At 44.7% G+C, this 18,574-nt stretch overlaps 1 protein-coding gene across 1 annotated transcript; it reads left to right on the top strand.

The window, feature by feature from the left end:
• Positions 1-3,658: 3,658 nt before the first annotated feature.
• Positions 3,659-10,188, top strand: KCTD14 (potassium channel tetramerization domain containing 14). The gene is made up of 2 exons (XM_077767567.1): positions 3,659-3,739; positions 9,250-10,188. Exons 1-2 carry the CDS (start codon positions 3,668-3,670, stop codon positions 9,916-9,918), a joined length of 741 nt encoding a protein of 246 aa, XP_077623693.1. The 5' UTR covers positions 3,659-3,667; the 3' UTR covers positions 9,919-10,188.
• Positions 10,189-18,574: the final 8,386 nt, after the last annotated feature.

The following is an 18,574-nucleotide window of genomic DNA, read 5'->3' as shown; positions in this document are numbered from 1 at the left end:
ATCCCAACGTTCAAGGTACATACTATGCCCAGCGTCTTAGTCCATTTGGACTTTTATACCCAAAATGCCATAGACTGCATGTCTCTTAAACAACAAACATTTCTTTTTCACAGTTCTGAAGGTTAGGAAGTGCAAGATCATGGTGCTGGTAGATTTGGTGTCTGGTGAGAGCTCACTTCTTGGTTCAGAGAGAGCTGTCTTCTCACTGTGTCCTCAAATGGTAGAAGGAAGGAGCTAGCAAACTCTCTGGGGGTCTCTTTAATTTTTTTAATTTTTGTTATAATTTATTTTTTAATATTTATTGTTGAGAGACAAAGAGAGAGACAGAGCGCGAGTTGGGGAGGGGCAGAGAGAGGTAGACACAGAATCGGAAGCAGGCTCCAGGCTCTGAGCTGCTCACACAGAGCCCAACATGGAGCTCGAACTCACAAGCCATGAGATCATGACCTAAGCCAAAGTCAGGTGCTTAACTGACTGAGCCACCCAGGCGCTCCTCCCTTTAAGAATTTTTATGGTTTTAGGTCTCACATTGGTCTTCCATCCATTTTGAGTTTATGCGTATGGTGTAAGAATGTGGTCCAGTTTCATTCTTTTGCATGTAGCTATCCAGTTTTCCCAGTGCCATTTGTTGAAAAGACTCTTTTTCCCATTTTATATTCATTCTTCCTCTATTGATGAATTGATCATATGTTTGTGGGTTTATTTCTGAGTTTTCTATTCAGCTCCAAGATGTACCTCATTAATAGGTATATAGTATTCCAAGGCATCAACAAATTAAAAAATCATGGTTTATTCAACCACACCTCTAAATTTCTAATTTTTGCCACCACAAACAAAGCAGCGAAAAACATATTTGTTCTTATCCTTCAGGGCCGTTTTTATTTCTACTGTATAGATTCTCAACAGTGGGACTATTGGGTCAAACGGTGGGCACCTCTTTCCAATCAGCAAAGTTTGAGGATCTTTTTCGCTCTATCCTTATCACGTCTGGAATATTGTTATTCTTCCTAATATCTGCCAAAATGACAGATTAGAAACATCATAGCATTGCTCCTTTGATTGGATTTTCTCAACCCCTACTAAATTTTAATAACTTCAGTTATTTTATTTTTGATTTCTAGAAGTTCTATTTGGCTTTTTTCAAATCTGCTTGGGTAATTTTTTAATTTGTGTTTTAGAGAGAGTGCTGGTGGGGGCAGAGGGAGGAGAGTGAGAGAGAGAGAGAGAGAGAGAGAGGGAATTTAGAGCAGACTCCATGCTCAGCACAGAGCCTCTGACACGGGGCTTGATCCCATGACCCTGAGATCATGAGAATTGGACGCTCAACCAATTGAGACACCCAGATACACCAAAATAGGCCTGGTAATTTTTTATCATATCTTTTTTTCTTTAAGTTTATTTATTTATTTTGAGGAGAGGCAGGGAGAAAGGGAGAGGGAGAGTCTCAAGCAGTCTCCATGCGGTCAGTGCAGAGCCAGACGTGGGGCTCAAAGTTATGAACCGTGAGATCGTGACCTGAGGCAAAATCAAGAGTCAGATGCTTAACCAACTCTTGACGGCACCGAGGTGACCCTTTGATCATAACTTTTTGCTCTTCACTCACCTTTTAAATAACACATATTTATTTAAGCCTGTTAATCACTTATTTTTTTTAAGTTTGTTTATTTATTGCATGTGTATGGGGGGGTGGAGAAAGAGAGAAACTTTGAGGGGTTCAAGACTTTAGTGGAGGAAAGTAACTCCAGATCTGGTGGAAACAAGAGAACTAGAATTAGAAGCAGAGCCTGAAGGTGTGCCCGAATTACTGTAATCTCATGATAAAACTTGAATGGATAAGGAGTTACTTTTTATGGATGAGCAATACAAATGATTTCTCAGGGTGGAAACTAGTGCTGGTGAAGATGCTGTGAAGATTGTTGAAATGACAACAATGAATGTAGAATTACACAAACTTAGTTGTTAAAACAGCTACAGGGTTTGAGAGGATTGACTCCCATTCTGAAAAAAGTTCTGAGGGTAAAATGCTATCGAACAGCATCGCATGCTACAGAGAAATCATTGATGAAAGAAAGAGTCAATTGATATGGCAAATTTCATTGTTTTATTTTAAGATACTGCCAAAGCGACGCCAGACTTCAGCAACCACCACCCTAAGCAGTCAGCAGCCATCAGGACTGAGGCAGACCTTCCCCCAACACAAAGATCATGAACTCTGTACTGTTTTCCATAGTGGTTGTATGTTGTTGAGTTCATTTTTTACTTTATTTTCTAGAACAGTTTTAGAGGTGCAGAGGAATTGAGAAGATAGTACAGAGAGTTCCCATATACCCCACATTCAGTTTCCCCTATTCTTTTTTATTTTTTAAGATTTTATTTTTAAGTAATATCTACACCCAACATGGAGCTCAAACCTATAAGCCCAAGATCAAGAGTCACTTGCTCTACCAACTGAGCCAGCCAGGCATTCCTTCCTGTATTCTTAACGTATTTCATTAGTGTGGTACATTTGTTACTCTTAATGAACCGACATTGACACACTACTATTAACTAAAGCCCATGGCTTTTTCATATTTCCTTAGTTTTTACTTAATGTCTATTTTCTTTTCCAGGATCCCATCCAGAACTCTGCATTACATTATATTAAGTTGCCGTATTTCTTGGTTGTGACAATTTCTCAGATTTTCCTTGTTTTTAATAAGCCCGACAGTTTAAAGAATTATCAGTCAGAATATTGTGGGATGCCCCTCTTTGAATTTTTTAAGTTTATTTATTTATTTTTGAGAGAGAGAGAGAGAGAAAGAGAGCAAATAGGGAAAGGGCAGAGAGAGGGAGAGAGAGAATCCCAGGCAGGCTCTGCACTGCAGAGCCTGATGTGGGGCTCGAACCTGTGACCTAAGAGATCAGGACTTGAGCCTCAGTCGGTTGCTTAACTGACTGAGCTACCCAGGTTTCCCGGAATTTGTTTGACGTTTTTCTCATGATTAGATTGGGATTATGGGGTTTGGGCCAAAGACCACAGAGATAAAGTGCTATTTTTCATCACATCACACTTACTTTCATCATGATATGAGTCTTGATGTTGCCCTTGATTACCTGGCTGAAGTAGGGTTTACCCGTTTTCTCTTTTTTCCTTTCCATACTGTCCTCTTTGGAAGAAAGTCACTACGCATGCACAGACCATACTTCAGGAGTGAGCAGTTACACCCCAGCTCCTTAGTGTTTTGTTTTAACAAGCAAAATAACCCACCCAACAGGTATCTCGGCTCTTTCATCTTTGGTCATGCTTTGCGCTTTAAGCAGCTGATCTGAAGTGGATAAATACTCTACACTGGCTCTTGGAGTCTCACTTTACTCATTTGTATAACAGGTGTTGTTTATCCTTCACCCGGTAGGATTGTAGGGTGAGAAAGTCTCCTGCTGTCAATGTCAATTCCCTCTGCCTCCCCGGTTTGGCTGTCTGGGAAGCCCCTCGGAGAGAGAGTCGGTGACCAGCCTCGGGGACTCACCGCAAGCCTGTCGGAGCCCAAGTCAACCCTGGGCTCTACCCACACCCTGGGCGCACTTTGCCCCACCCGGGGGGGCGTGGAGCAGAGGTGCACTTCCGCCAGGCAGCCACAAGTACCTGGCACGTGGCAGGGCTGGGCGCCCAGCCGCCTGCGGGAACAAGATGATGAGCCTGACCTCGGGGCCCCGCTCCCTGCGGCCCCACCGGGCCTCGCCCTCCGCCGGGCCGCCGGTGGTGAGTGCGCCGCAGCAGGGCGGGCGGGCCGCTCTGTCCGCGGTCCCCATGCCTCTGCCTTCTTTCACTCCTTCCCCAGTGTCCCCCGTGCGCCCGGGTCTGAGTTCCCTTGCTTCTGGCGGGCCTCTGGCTGGGCGCTCTTCTCTTCCAGCTAGCTCTGGCTTTGGTCGCTCTCCTTCAGCGCGCAGGTGACCGGTCCCCTTCCGGCTCGGTCCAGCCGCTCCTCTTTGCCCTCTCTCCTGCGTTGCTGCCCACGCTGGTCTCCTGAGTCTTTGTTTTTAGCTGTTTTCTGTGTGTCTCCTCGCAGGCTTGCCCTAGTGCCCGCGTCTTCCTCTGCCCCTCCTCCTCCCACGTTTGGGAGCTGACGACTCAACGAAAGGCTCCCTTACCCACCACATCCTCATCCTCTCCAGCCTGCCCCTGGCCACTGGCTGGGTCCCGAGTCCACCTGCTTGCCTGCCTCCTCCCAGGACTTGGTTGAGGGGAATTTGCTGGGGGAGGGGGGGGCGGCTGCGGGGGATCAGGAAAAGGCCCAGCGCACTTCAGGAGCAGAACATTCTAATCTCTGATGGCTAGGTGCCATCCTGAAGACTTGTAGAAGGGCAAAACAGATCCAGCAGTGAGGAGACTGTGGCTCTTTCCCATAGGGCGACGGTGACATCACTGTGGTTGGCTGTTGACAAAGTCACCTGCTCAGAGGTAGGGCCGCCCTAGGTACTCAATAAATGTCTGAATGAATTACTGAGCAAGAGAGAGAGCCAGCACGGTGCAGGATGCCAGGTAGGGAAAGATTGGCTTTTATCAGAATACCAGGTGCTCCTGTAAATCAGTGCAGCAGGTAAGCCCCAGTCAATTGAGCAGACATTTATTGAGCATCCTAGTGTACTGAGCCCTGTAATAGGTGGTACTGGTGACATAAAGATGAAACTGGGGTAGTCAGCCCTTAGGAACCTCACAGTTTCGTTGGAATACAGATGAACAAATGGAATTACAAGAGTTAACTACCATGACGATGGAAGTACAGGGCCCTGTAGGATCACAAGGAGACAACCCATCTAGAAAGATTCCTGGAGGAATTAACTTGAAGGATGAGTGGGCTAAATAAAGGGAATGTGGGCGGCAAATGAGTGAAGTCCTGGAGGCCAGGGGGACCGGCCTGTTCTGGATGGGTGGGGGAGAGTGGTTCTGGTGGCTGGTTGCCAGGGCTGCAGAGAGCCTTGTAAACCTCATGAAAGAGTCTAGAGTTTATCTGGAAGGGAATGCAAGGTTACCCAAACGTTTGTTTTATTTACTTTTTACTTTTCTATTAGAGAGAGAGAATGTCAAGCAGGCTCCATGCTGAGCATGGAACTGACTCGAGGCTGGATCCCACGGCCCTGGGATCATGACCTGAGGCCAAATCAAGACTCCTCGGCACCCCCCACCGAAGTGTTTAATGCAAGGTGTGACCACATCAGAGGGCAATCAAGGGGGCAGAGAGCCGTGGAATTGACCAGCATTTAGAATCACCAGGACTTGGTTATTGATTATCTGTGTGCGAGGAGGTTGAGGATGGGAGCAGACTGCAAGATTACAACCTGGATTTGTGACTCAGATGACTGAGTTGGGAGACAATGGAAAAGGTCAGGGTTGTGGAGTGGGGAGAGATCTAGAGGGACCTGGGGGACATGTGAGTAGAGATGTCCCTCCACTGACTCTCCTAAGGGTGACCTAAGGAAATGTATGAATTTTTGACAGGGGGTTTGCAGGTGTGTAGGAGCCCTTTGGACTACAACTGGGTGAGAGCTAGGTCTGTTTGATTCATCCCAGTGCGCTCGGGAAGGACCAGCTCTGGCCTGATACCTAGCAAGAGCTCCTAAAGAGTGTATTTCCCCAGCTCATGCCCGCAGGGCCTGAGACAGGCTTTCTTACCCAGGAATGTCCCTTCAGGGTGACTGGTAGAAAAGGTGGGGAACTGGGGCCACAAAAATGGGCAGATGGTCCAGATGAGGGGTGGAAAAGAAGTCTTTATCTGCTAGAAACATACTGTAGTATTTGTGGGTGAGGTAGGAGGTCTGGGATTTCCAAAGGAACCGGGAGATTTGGGGGAAAAGGGAGGGAAACAAGGGACAGAATTAAGAAGTTCAGGAACAAGGCTGCCTTATTTGGTAAAGAAACGGGGGTGAGGATATCAGGGCAGGAAGCTATTTTGTGAAGCATCTGGAAATGAGCTTCAGAAACAACATTTCAAGGGTTGGACTCATTAGACTTTCAGAACTGGAGAGGCTTAGAGTTCTCTTTGTCCGTTTTGCCTCCCTATTTCATAGATGACTAGGCTTAAGCCCACAGAAGAAAGTGAGCTGCCCCAGGCACATCGCTAATTACAGGCAGCAGTAGGACTGGATGTCAGGAGGGGTAGGACACCCATTTGTACTGGAATCAGACACGGGTCTGGTTGCAGCTCTGACTTCGCTTCCCGGCTATGTGATCCATCTTTCTGACCTCTCCTGGCCTGTAATAGGGGGTCATCAAGAGCACCTGCGAGCTTTCAGTGGCACAGAAGGGATGAAGCACATGGATCCCTTCTAGGGTTAAAGTCTGTAACTTTGCAAAAGTGGCTTCACAGAGCCACCTCAGGGCTCACCAGACATCCTTGCCAAGGGGCCTTGAGGTTCATGGGAGAAAAAGGAAATCACAGGTTCTGGGTTTATTTTTCTCCTGGCTGTATTGTTTGGCTGCTGTCAGAATGCATCCATTCGGTCTCCCTTCTCCACTCCAGCGGGCAGAACTGTCCCCTGGTAAGAGCTGTTGCCATGGCAACTCAGCTCTTTCCCCCAGCAGTTTGGCTGCCTCTGACTCTCTTCATTCCAGTATTTTAATCTTAGGGGTAGAGCCCACAGACAAGTTGAAGATGAAGTCACACCTAAATGAGAACCAAGGACATTCCTGAATCCTATCACTCCTCCTGGCGCTGTAAAGACCAGTGGCAGAGTCTCTGGGTGGAAACGCAGCTTTCCCTCTGACACTGTAACGATCTTTTCTGCTGCTGCAGCCATCACACCGCCTAGGAAACCTTCCCTGACAACCTCCAACACACATCCATGCTTTCCAGTGTTCCCTCTCAGCGCCTACACATTTAAGCGTCTGTTTCCCTCTCTCCTCTGTGACGTCCTTGAGGGCAGGGACTGTGTCCTATCCATCTGCTCAGGAGGAGGGCTTGAATGTAATAGGCCCTCTCTACCTTTTTTGTTTTTTTAATTTTTTTAAAGTTTATTTATTTTGAGAGAGAGCACAAGCGGGGGGGGTGGGGGGTGGGGAGGGGACAGAGAGAGGGAATCCCAAGCAGGCTCAGCATGGTCAACGCAGAGTCCGACGTGGGGCTTGAACTCATGAACCATAAGATCATAACTTGAGCCGAAATCAAGAGTCAGTGCTCAACAGATTGAGCCACCCAGGGGCCCCTCTACCTTTTTTTTTAAAGAATGAGTAATTAAGGGAATGCAAGTGGAGGTATTTCAAGGTTGAACACTAATTGATGTAATGACTAAGAGCACGTGCTTTGGGGTAAATTGGTCCTGAGTTTAAGTTCTGACATCATCACTTAATAGCTAGTTGATTTTAGGCAGTTTACTTCAGCTCCTTAATCCTTAGTTTCTTCATGTGTAAAATGGGAATTTAATACATTCTTCATAGGACTGCTGTGAAGACTGAGTTAGGGACTGAATGTAAAGCACTCTGCACAGTCACTAGACTATGAGGGGAGAGACTCCTGCTTGTTCCTCATTGTGTACCAGGTACCTGGCACATCTGTATTTTAGTGACCAAGTGAATGAATTTTATTATTATTATTTTTTACATTTATGTATTTATTTTGAGAGAGTGAGAGTGAGGGAGGGGCAGGGAGAGAAGGAGAAAGACAATCCCAAGCACTGTCAGTGCAGAGCCTGACGTGGGGCTTGAACTCACCAACTGCGAAATCATGACCTGAGCCGAAATCAAGAGTTGGATGCTTAACTGACTGAGCCACCAAGGAGCCCTGTTTTTTTTTTTAATTATTATTTTTCTTATTTTTAATGTTTATTTCTTTTTGAGAGAGAAAGAGAACACATGCACACCTGTGTGTGCCTGCACTTGAGGGCACGTGCCAGTGGGGGCGGGGCAGAGAGAGAGGGCAGAGGATCTGAGCTGAGCTCTGAGCTGTCAGCACAGAGCCCAATGCGGGGCTTAAACCCACGACTGTGAGATCATGACCTGAGCTGAAGTTGGAGGCTTAACTGGCTGAGCCACTCAGGCGCCCCTGAGTGAATGAATTTTAAATAACCAAAGTTATTCAGGAAACTGGTTTGTAAGGATAGGTACTAGTGTATCACCTCATGTATAATAATCTGGTATTTTTGTTAGATCTGTTGGCAGCACTTTGCATTCCCTAAATGCAGCTTGACTCAGCCTGTTTCCACATCCCCTCTGCACTGGCCTGTGGGCATCCCAAGGCAGGTACCACGTGGGTCTTAACCACATCCTCAGTGCACAACTCAAGGTTTGGCACAGAGAAGAGGCCTCTAAAAATGCTGTTGACCAGCTAAACCTAACTTCCATTGGCCCCACACTTTACTTTTTTTTTTTAATTTTAAATAGTTTATTGTCAAGTTGGTTTCCATAGAACACCCAGTGCTCATCCCCACAAGTGCTATGAGGCAAGTTTGTACCCATTGTATCTGGTGTTACTGACCTTTTTCAGCACTAAGAATATTCCTGTTTTTTATTTATNAAGCGAAAGTCGGACGCTTAACCGACTAAACCACCCAGGCACCCCGAATATTCCTCTTATTTAACCCCCCATTGGCCCACATTTTGAAAAACATCAAACAAATTCCCTTAAAGTCATGCCAACTGCTAATAGGAACTTCTGACCGTTAAATAAGATTTTGTATTCCCCGAGTGGTGCCTGGGTGCTTCAGTCTGTTGAGTGTCAACTCTTGATTTCAGCTCAGGTCATGATCCCAGGGTCATGGGAACGAGCCCTGCTTTGGGCTCCGTGCTTGGGATTCTCTGTCTCCCATTGCCCCTCTCCCCTACTCCTGAACTCTCTCTCTCTCTTTAATAAAAAATAAAAGAATTTGTATCCCCAACTCCCACCATGGGATGTGGACAAGCAGTAAATACCCAAGAAATGCTTCCTGTATGAAATGAATACATGTATGGTTTCTTAGCGTCTTTGAAAGGTTGAAAATGCGCCCCCCCCCCCCTTTTTTTTTTTTTTTTTGCTTTTCATTAGATCTTAGATCTGAGCATCCCACCTTGGGAACTTCTGACTTCACAACACCTCCATATCCCCACTTTAGAAATGAGGAAACGGGCCCGGGAGGAAAAAAGCCTTGCCAAAGGCCACAGAGTTTGCCAGCATTGTCACTGGGACTTGCCTCCCTAGCAGCGTCTTGGACAAATATCCTTTAATATTTAGTACCTGACAATAAGCCACGAGCTCCCTGGAGGTGGCGCTATTGGTTTCACTCGGCCTCTTGTGCTCTCAGGTGTGTCCCGTTGTGGAGCTTAACGTGGGAGGCGAGGTGTACACCACCACCGTGAGCACCCTGAGAAAAGTCCCCGGCTCCAAGCTGGCAGAGATGTTCTCCAGCTCCGCAAAGGCCTGCCTGGATGCAGAAGGCCGCTTCTTCATCGATCGCCCCGGCACCTATTTCGGACCGATCCTGGACTACCTGCGCAGCGAGCACCTGCCCACGCAGCACATCCCGGAGGTGTACCGGGAGGCGCAGTTTTACGAAATCAAGCCTTTGGTCAAGCTCTTGGAGGACACGCCACAGATCTTCGCAGAGCAGGTGGCTCGGAAGCAGTTCCTGCTGCGGGTGCCGGCCTACAGCGAGAACCTGGAGCTCATGGTGCGCCTGGCGCGCGCCGAGGCCGTCGCGGCGCGCAGCTCCAAAGTGCTGGTGTGCGTGGTGCGCACTGAAGACGAGGCAGCCCAGTGCGCAGACGCGCTGCGTGGCCTCGAGTTTGAAAAGAAGTCCGTTGTCAAGTTCGGGCCTTGGAAGGCGGCCCCGCAGGTCAAAGACCTCCTGGACTGCGTGAAGATGGACATTGCAGCCCAGGGGTACCAGGTATACTATGAACCCTACTCCGAGAGAACATTACGGGCCAAGTATTTCAACTACTTTTATACATTCCTCTTCATCTGGTGGTGATCCCCAGGGTCAGGGGCAGTGTATTATGGGTTCTTCTGGGACTTATGAAATTAAAAGTTGCCTTCAAAAACCATCTTCTGGGGAGCCTCGGTGGCTTAGTCGGTTAAGCGTCGGACTTCAGCCCAGGTCACGATCTTGCAGTCCCGGAGTTCGAGCCCTGCCTCTGGCTCTGTGCTGACAGCTCAGAGCCTGGAGCCTGCTTTGGATTCTGTGTCTCCCTCTCTCTCTGCCCCTCCCCTGCTCGTGATCTGTCTTTCTTTCAAAAATAAATAAACGTTAAAAACGTTTTTAAAAAGCCATCTCCCTTTAATTTCATAAATAAACATCAAAGAGCTTCTAACGTGGTCTAGGAGGCTTGCCCCCTAATAATAGTCTATCCCCCTGTTGAGGATTTTGTGCTCATTGCAACTGACTCCACCATGCTTGCCTAGTGAGGTGCAGCCGCTTCCTCTCTAAGGCCTCACTTACCTGCCAGATCCTTCCCCTCAAGTCCAAAAGTAAGGCTGAGGTGAGTTGGAGTGTTTCAACAATGCTTTGGCTGGAGATGCAGGATGATAACAGGAAAATAACAGAATACCACTGATCTAGATAATATGATCTGAAAATGTAGTCTACCCGGCCACAGCTTATGGTCTAATCCTCTAGCCCTGTTATGTGCCTTCATGAGGAAGACACCAAGTTCATACTTGTAGTTGACGCCACTCAGATCTCCCTTTTCTAGATGCTGTGAGTGTTGACTGGTACAGCTTCACAGCTGTTTTCTGTAGAGCAGTGATTCTCAAAAGTGTGGTCCCTGGACCAGCAGCAGCAGCAATACCTGGGAGCTTCTCAGAAATACAAATTCTCTGGCCCCCACCTCAGACCTACTGAATCAGAAACTGAGAGTTGGCCCAACTGTCTGTTTTAATAAGCCCACCAGGTGATTCTGATGCACCCTATTTTGAGGCCAGCTCTAGAAAAGAATTGCCATATTGCTTGCGTGGAGATAGAGAAGACTGAGCCCTTACCTCAAGGAGGAATCAACTCTGGTGTAGTTCCTGTTCTGGACATCCTTGTGGGATTGAGTGAAGTCAGTCCTCATCTGATGCCACAGTCTTGCTTAGGATTCTTCTTCTGCTGTATCCTACCTGTCTCACCCCCTTTCCCCTGAGAGCACGTCCTCTATACTAAGAGTCTTACACAGAGTCTCTTTTTTCAGGCTCTGCTTCTCAATTTGACAGTAATGGAACTCGAAGGAGGACATGGGTAGACATTCATCCTTTTCCAGGTCTAAGTCTGGGATAGACGGCCCCTTTCCTCTCTGCCTGCTAGAGTGACCATCCATCCTCAAGATCAAGGTTAATGTTCAGGGTTTAAGGAATTACTACTGTCAGGGAGTTTCAAATTTAAACATAAAAATTGCTCAGAATGGTAATTTTTCTTATTTTCAAAACTTTCCCCATGTGTTCCTTTTGGTATTTAGTATGGCTGACAATTTTAAGTGGAAAAATCCTGAATGTCTGCTTGAACTTTTTATCATGAACCAATTCATTATTTATCAAGAGCCTGAAAAAAAAAAGTTTATACTCTTTGGTCAGTGATTACATTTATGAGATTAGATTCCCAGGAGATACTCTTTTCTGTAAGAACAAAATAGGATTGCTTAAAATCTCAATTTTGTGAATTCTGAAAATGTCAGTGTCCTCGTGAGATTTCTGCATATTCCCAGAGGGTTTGTTTTCTTATGGTCAGTTCTGGTTCTCTGCTCCTGCTGACTTCATGGATCATCTAGATGTCTTGAGCTTGTTGTTGCTGTTCTGCATGATGCTCACCCAGATTGAACACGCCTATCTTTTTCTTAATTTTTACAAATCCTGCTTCCATGAGCTATTTGTGAACGTAGCCAATTGTGGCAAATACATGCAAATAAAATGGAGGGAGTTTACAAGGCGGAAATGCAAATAACTTCAAATTGAGAGTATTCGACACATCTGTTCCCAAAAGTCTCAGTCATTCCCATCACTAGGAACTTTTTACTAGTAGATTGTGTTTGTTTCCTGTTTTTTCTTCCCTCCCTGTTCTTGCCATGCTTCTCTGTAGGTGGGAGTAATCTTCCCCACCCCACTGACTTCATGCTTGGCTTCATGACCTAATCTGGCCAACGGAATATGCATGGAAGTGACGGTGCCAATTCCAAACTCAGGCTTGGCATGCCAAGTTTCCATCAGCCTTCTTGTCTTCTTGTCATTTGCCAGGAGAAGACCACGCTCCAGTTTAGCTACCTCTTGTATTGCTTTGGCTGCAGCCTGCATGCCCATAGGATCTCATTCTCTTCCTGAGCAATTTACCAAATTTTATTCAACAAAGACAATTTCAACATTCCCTCCCCAATCCTAATCCATAATACAGTTAACTATTTTCATCCCACTTGATTTATAAAAACAAAACAATGGAGAAATAAGTCAAGTGTATTATATTACATCTATATAATGCAATGTTATACAGCAATTAAGATTATATTTATAGAGGCTAAAAATTATTGGGGAGGAGAATACTCATTTAATTCAGTGCAATTTAATTTAATTTGTGCTCCAAAAGAAGATGTAAGGTGGTGGGGTTTCCAGGGCTCTGAAAAAAAGAAATATCCAAAAAGATATAAATTAAAAGTACATAAATGAAGTGGACACTCTTGGTTGCTTACCCAACAATACCATCTCCCCCTTGCTTGTTTCCTAACAGAAAAAGCAAAAGAGTAAAGCACATTAATAATGTTAAAAAAAATGATCTCTGGTCATATGTAGGGGTATGTGATACTTTTCTGAACTATTGGGATTAACTGAAGAGAATTAGAGTCAAAGAAGGAAAACTTAAAGCTGAATGGTAACTAAAACTGTCATTATGATCCAAAGGAAAACATAACGACTGAACCCTGTGAGATTGCCCTCATGGAGGCACGCTGGTTCATAGTTCTGTGCCAGGTTTGCAGGTCTCCTTGTTCTTGTAGAGGACCTCTTTTATTTATTTATTTATTTATTTTTTAATTCTCTGCTTATTTTCCCATCCTCTCCTGCTCCCCTCCCCCATCCATTTCTGCTCTGCTCAGTGTTTTCGAAAGCTGATCCCTAGGTACTGCATGCCCAAGCCCCTTCCTGGTTGTCTAAAGACTTGGAAAGTACTAGACTGGAAGACCCTGATAAGAAGGCCTGGGGAGTCCATGTGTGGATGGGCTCTTGGAATGGTGAAAATATTTGTGTTTCTTCCAAATGGCCACCAGAGGGCATCCATTCCAGAAGAGGCTCTCAAAAAATAAATGGACATGACCATCTAACCTGTGGATGTCAGTCAGCCTCTTTTTCCAGCTCCCAAGTGCTTGCTCAATGGAATCATGAGAAAGGTAGCCATGATGGCTATGAATGGGCTCTACAGTATAGATTTCCTCTCACCAAAGCTAGTCTGGCTCCTGATGGATGTCCAACAGCAAATACCAACACTGAGCTCCTGATACAGTATTATTACTGGNGAGAGACTAGACACTTCTTGGTGATAGGTTGATTGCACTGCAAATCAGTTAACTAGACTACTCTGTAACAAACTGTTAGAAGCAATACTGACATTTCTAAGCAAATGGTGTTGACAGCTTTGTTTGACGACGTCTGCAAAATTATTTAGGGCTGGGGAGACTTACATTACAAAAGTATAAATAAATAATAGTAATAAAGTTAATAAAGTTGGTATCACCCTCCAATCCTGGAGATATTTCAGGATGATTTAAAAAAGGGTCTCTCATTGGGTTGGAAGGCAGATTTGTTTTCTGACCAGTATGATAAAGTCTCTCTCCAGAGAGCAAGTTTGCTAGCATTCCTCTTTTTTTTTATTTTTTTTAATTTTTATTTATTTCTAGGAGAGAGAGAGAGACAGCATGAGCAGGGGAGGGTCAGAGAGAGAGGGAGTCACAGACTGAAACAGGCTCCAGGCTCTGAGCTGGCAGTCAGCACAGAGCCCGACGCGGGGCTCGAACCCACGAACCGCGAGATCACGACCTAAGCGAAAGTCGGACGCTTAACCGACTAAGCCACCCAGGTGCCCCAACTAGCATTCCTCTTTTAAGATTGAGGGTTTCCTAAGCTCAGTGTTCTTCATCTGTATTACAGATCTATTGTGTGCATGGCATTTACCTGCATCACCTCCATGGTGCTTGGGGAGCAAGGGAACTAATGAAAACATGAAATTCATGCCACCTGATATCCTGTGAATAATAAACTATCTAAATCCATTTGGGCTTGTCTCCTTACCAACTGAATCTATGGAAATGTGTCAAATCACCTTAGCATCTTAGGGACTGTCTGACCACAGGACAACCTCCTGATTCTCAAACTTAGTGCTTTAAGGTTATAATCATTAATTATTTCTCACAAAACTACAGACGGGGCAATTCTTCTGGTCTTGGTTGGGCTCCCTCATGCATCTGTAGTCAGATGGTGGATCAGCAGGGGTGGGCTGGTCTAAGATGGCCTAAGTGGGGTCAGCTTGGCTTGGCTTGTTCCATCTGGTCACTCATTATCCAGCAGACTTGATTGTACTTATTCTCATGGCAATGGTAGGCTTCCAAAATCAAACAAAAGGCCTGGGGAATGTGTATGTAGATGGACTGAGGCCTTGGCTGAAAACTGTCCGGCTATCACTCCCGCCACTTTATACTGGCCAGTCACAAAGCCAGATTAATTCAAAGGGTGGAGACAGAGATTCTGTCTCTCTCTCTTTTAAGTTTATTTATTTATTTATTTTGAGAGAGGGGAGCAGAGGGAGAGATGGAGAGAATCCCAAGCAGGCTCCAATGCTGTCAACGCAGAGCTCAACGTAGGGCTCGACCTCACGAACCACAAAGATCATGACCTGAGCTAAAACCAAGAGTCAGACGCTTCCCTGACTGAGCCACCCAGGTGCCCCCAGAGACTCCATCTCTTAACCGAAGCAGCTTCAGAGATATATTTCAAAGGGTACACATACAGAGAGAGGGAGCATCAGGGTCATTTTTGCAATCATTCTACCATATACTGGATCCTTTCCATCAGGGAGGGAGTGGTGATTGGTCCTCACAGAGTAGATACATATTCCAAATTTGGATCTGGATTTCTTACTGCTATAGACTGGGTTTGTGTGTCCCTGCCACCGCCTACCCCACCCCAAATTCATGTGTTGAAATCCTAACCCTCAATGTCATAGTTAATACAAAGGTGGAGTCCTTGGGAGATAATTAAGTCATGAGGTAAGAATCCTAATGAATGGGATTGGTGTTCATTTTTCTTAATTAAAAAATTTTTAATGTTTATTTTTGAGAGAGAGACAGAGACAGAGCACAATTAGGGAGAGGGAGAGGGAGAGAGAGAGAGAGAGTATCTTAAGCAGGCTCTAGTCTCTGAGCTGTCAGCACAGAGCCTGATGCAGGGCTGGAACTCATGAACCATGAGATCATGACCTGAGCCAAAGTCGGACACTGAGCTGACTGAGTCACACAGGTGCTCCCTTTTAAATTTTTTAAAGTTTATCTATCTATCTATCTATCTATCTATCTATCTATCTATCTATCTATTTAATTTACTTATTTTGAGAGAGAGAGTGAGCAGGGGAGGGGCAGAGAGAGAGAGAGAGAGAGAGAGAGAGAATCCCAAGCAAGCTCCACACTGTCAGAGCAGAACCCAATGTGAGACTCTAACTCATGAACTGTGAGATCATGACCTGAGCCGAAACCAAGAGTTGGACACTTAACCGAGTGAGCCACCCAGGCGCCCTAGGATTAGTGTTCTTATAGAAGAGACCCTAGAGAGCTCTTTGCCTCTTCTGCCACACATGTTCACAGTGAGAGTACAGCTGTCTATGAACTAGGAAGCGAGCTCTTGCCTGACAGTGAATCTCTTTATACCTTGGTCTTGGACTTCCCAGGCTCCAGAAATAAATTTCTGTGAGAAATAAATTTCTGTTGTCTATAAGCCACTTGGTTTGTAGTATTCTGTTATAGTAGCTTATCCATCTTTATCTATCACCTATCTATCTATCTATCTATCTATCTATCTATCTATCTATCTATCTATCTATCTATCATCTCTCCTATGGTTGTTTCCCTGGAAAACTCTGCTAACACTTAACTGCAATGTTTTTGCCAACCCTTACTATCCATGGATACCTTATGAATTTTCATGGTATTTTATACATTGGTTTGGACTAAGGAACTTATTTTATGATGAAAGAATTATAGCAAAGAAATTCTTTGCTCTTGTTAGGTACCCCATCACTCAAATGTAGCTCCTATGATGAAAAATAGTGTAATGACCTTTTGCAGATTCACTTATGGGGCTAGCTGAGAGCACATGGTGAATTTGGGTGCTGTTTTACAGATTTGATGTATATATACCTTATACCAATAGCTAAAATTTAGCATTGTTTTTCCCATAGTTAGAATACATAGGTCTAGGGACCGAGGGGAGGAGGTAAGAGTGGTTCTTATCATTTTTACACCTAATAACTCATTTATGAACTCTTCTGTTCAGAGGGTTTGGGGTATTTAGTCCCCAAGGGAGGAGTCATTCCACTAAAGAACATTGTCATTGTTCCATTACAGTTTAACGTGTGCCTCCTGGTCATTCAGAGCTCCTCTTGCTCAGCCAACAAGCAGAGAATGGGTTACTATCTGAGTGACTAACCCCAATTCCTTAGGGAAAATGGGGTTGCTGTTCTACATTGGGGACAGGGAAGACTCTGTTTGAAGCTCAAGGGATTCACTGGGGCGCCTCATTCTATTCCCATGTGCAATAATGAAGTAAAATGAAAATATCATCAATTCAATAGAGAGAGTTTTTCATTTCAACGTTAAAGAATGTGGGACGGGGGCACCTGGCTGGCTCAGTCAGTGGAACGTACAACTCTGGATCCCAAGGTTGTGAGCCCAAGCCCCGTGTTGGGTATAGAGATTGCTTAAAAATAAAAAAAATATTTAAAAAAAAGGAATGTGGACTATTCCTGTTTCTATACCAGTCTGGCCCCAGTTTCTCCCTGTATGCAGTTTACTCTCAATATAAACTGAATTTTCTTTCATTTCTGGGTACACCCAACTCCTTCCTGCAGCCATATCTAATAATAATGATGTTAGTACTTTCAGTAATTGATGCTTAGATGCACATTTAACATCTCTGAAATCAGGACACATCTAGGATTGCTGTTGGTCAATTGTTCATGTGTAGACTGGGTCACAGCAGTTCATGTCATCACTTCCATTGAGCTCTGCATCTGTTGTCTTTGATTGCCCTTTAATGAATCTTCAAAGAGATTACCCTATAATTTGCATTGAAATGAAAAGTTTTAATGTGCACGGAAGGGCATGGAAACAGCAGTATGACACGGGATACAAATCTATGTGTAAATAAGTTTAAAAGGGCTCCTTCAGTAAATATACATAACAAATCTAAGCAATAAGAAACCACTGGTTTTAATTTTAGGTTTTTTTTTCTTAATTCTTGATTCTTTTAATTCTCAACATTTTTCTTAAATTCTTATGTGTTACCTAAAATAATGGTTTGTTTTACTGACATTGCTGGCAGCTTGGATTAGATAGAATATATTAGTGATAGTAATAGCTGCTAACATTTACTGAAGGCACTGTTTGTGCTTTTCATTTTACTCAACACATTTGTATATGTGGTAGGCTCTGTGGTCTGGGATGCCTTTCTTTCTTGAACATTCACTGTTTAAAATTTATGTATATATATATATATATACACACATGTATATATATACGTGTGTGTGTATATATATATATACATATATATATATTTAGGAGCACCTAGGTGGCTCAATCAGGTAAGCATCTGACTCTTGCTCAGGTCATAATCTCATAGTTCATGAGCCTTGCATTGGGCTCTGTGCTGACAGTTCAGAGCCTGGAGCCTGCTTTGGATTCTATGTCTCCCTCTCTCCCTGGTCCTCCCTCGCTCATGCTCTGTCTCTATCTCTCTCTCTCAAAAATAAACATTAATTTTTTAATTTTTTAAATTAATTAGTACAGGCCCTCTAAATTCTTATAAGAAGTTAAGGGGAAGGTAAACACCTCTTCCTGAGTTTGTTGCACCTAGATTGTCTTCAGTTAGAAATAATCCACATACTGGGGCGCCTGGGTGGCTTAGTCGGTTAAGCGTCCGACTTTCGCTTAGGTCATGATCTCGTGGTTCGTGGGTTCGAGCCCCGCGTCGGGCTCTGTGCTGACTGCCAGCTCGGAGCCTGGAGCCTGTTTCAGAGTCTGTGACTCCCTCTCTCTCTGACCCTCTCCTGCTCACGCTGTCTCTCTCTCTCTCTCTCCTAGAAATAAATAAAACACTAAAAAAAAAATTAAAAAAAAAAGAAATAATCCACATACCAAAATCTTTTATTTGGGGGTCATTATTCTGCCTCCCTCCCACCTCCATCCTGAGGAAGTTAGTAGGTCTGTTTGAATCACATTCATGTTATCCAAGGATAATTTTGATGAAGTTTTAGGGTGATGGTGGGTGCTCTGGAGCCAATGGCCAAGAAGGAATTCTTGACGACGTCTTTGGTGCAAAAAGGTGATTTTATTAAAGCACAGGGACAGGACCTGGGGGCAGGAGGAGCTGCGCTGGGGTCATTATGGGTAACTCATTATATACCCTCA

This window comes from Crocuta crocuta, unplaced genomic scaffold (genome assembly GCF_008692635.1).
Source record: "Crocuta crocuta isolate KB4526 unplaced genomic scaffold, BGI_CrCroc_1.0 scaffold561, whole genome shotgun sequence".
In the NCBI taxonomy this organism is placed as follows: domain Eukaryota; kingdom Metazoa; phylum Chordata; class Mammalia; order Carnivora; family Hyaenidae; genus Crocuta; species Crocuta crocuta.
The sequence above is the reverse complement of the archived record's forward strand: the minus strand, read 5'-3'. Positions and strand labels throughout refer to the sequence as shown.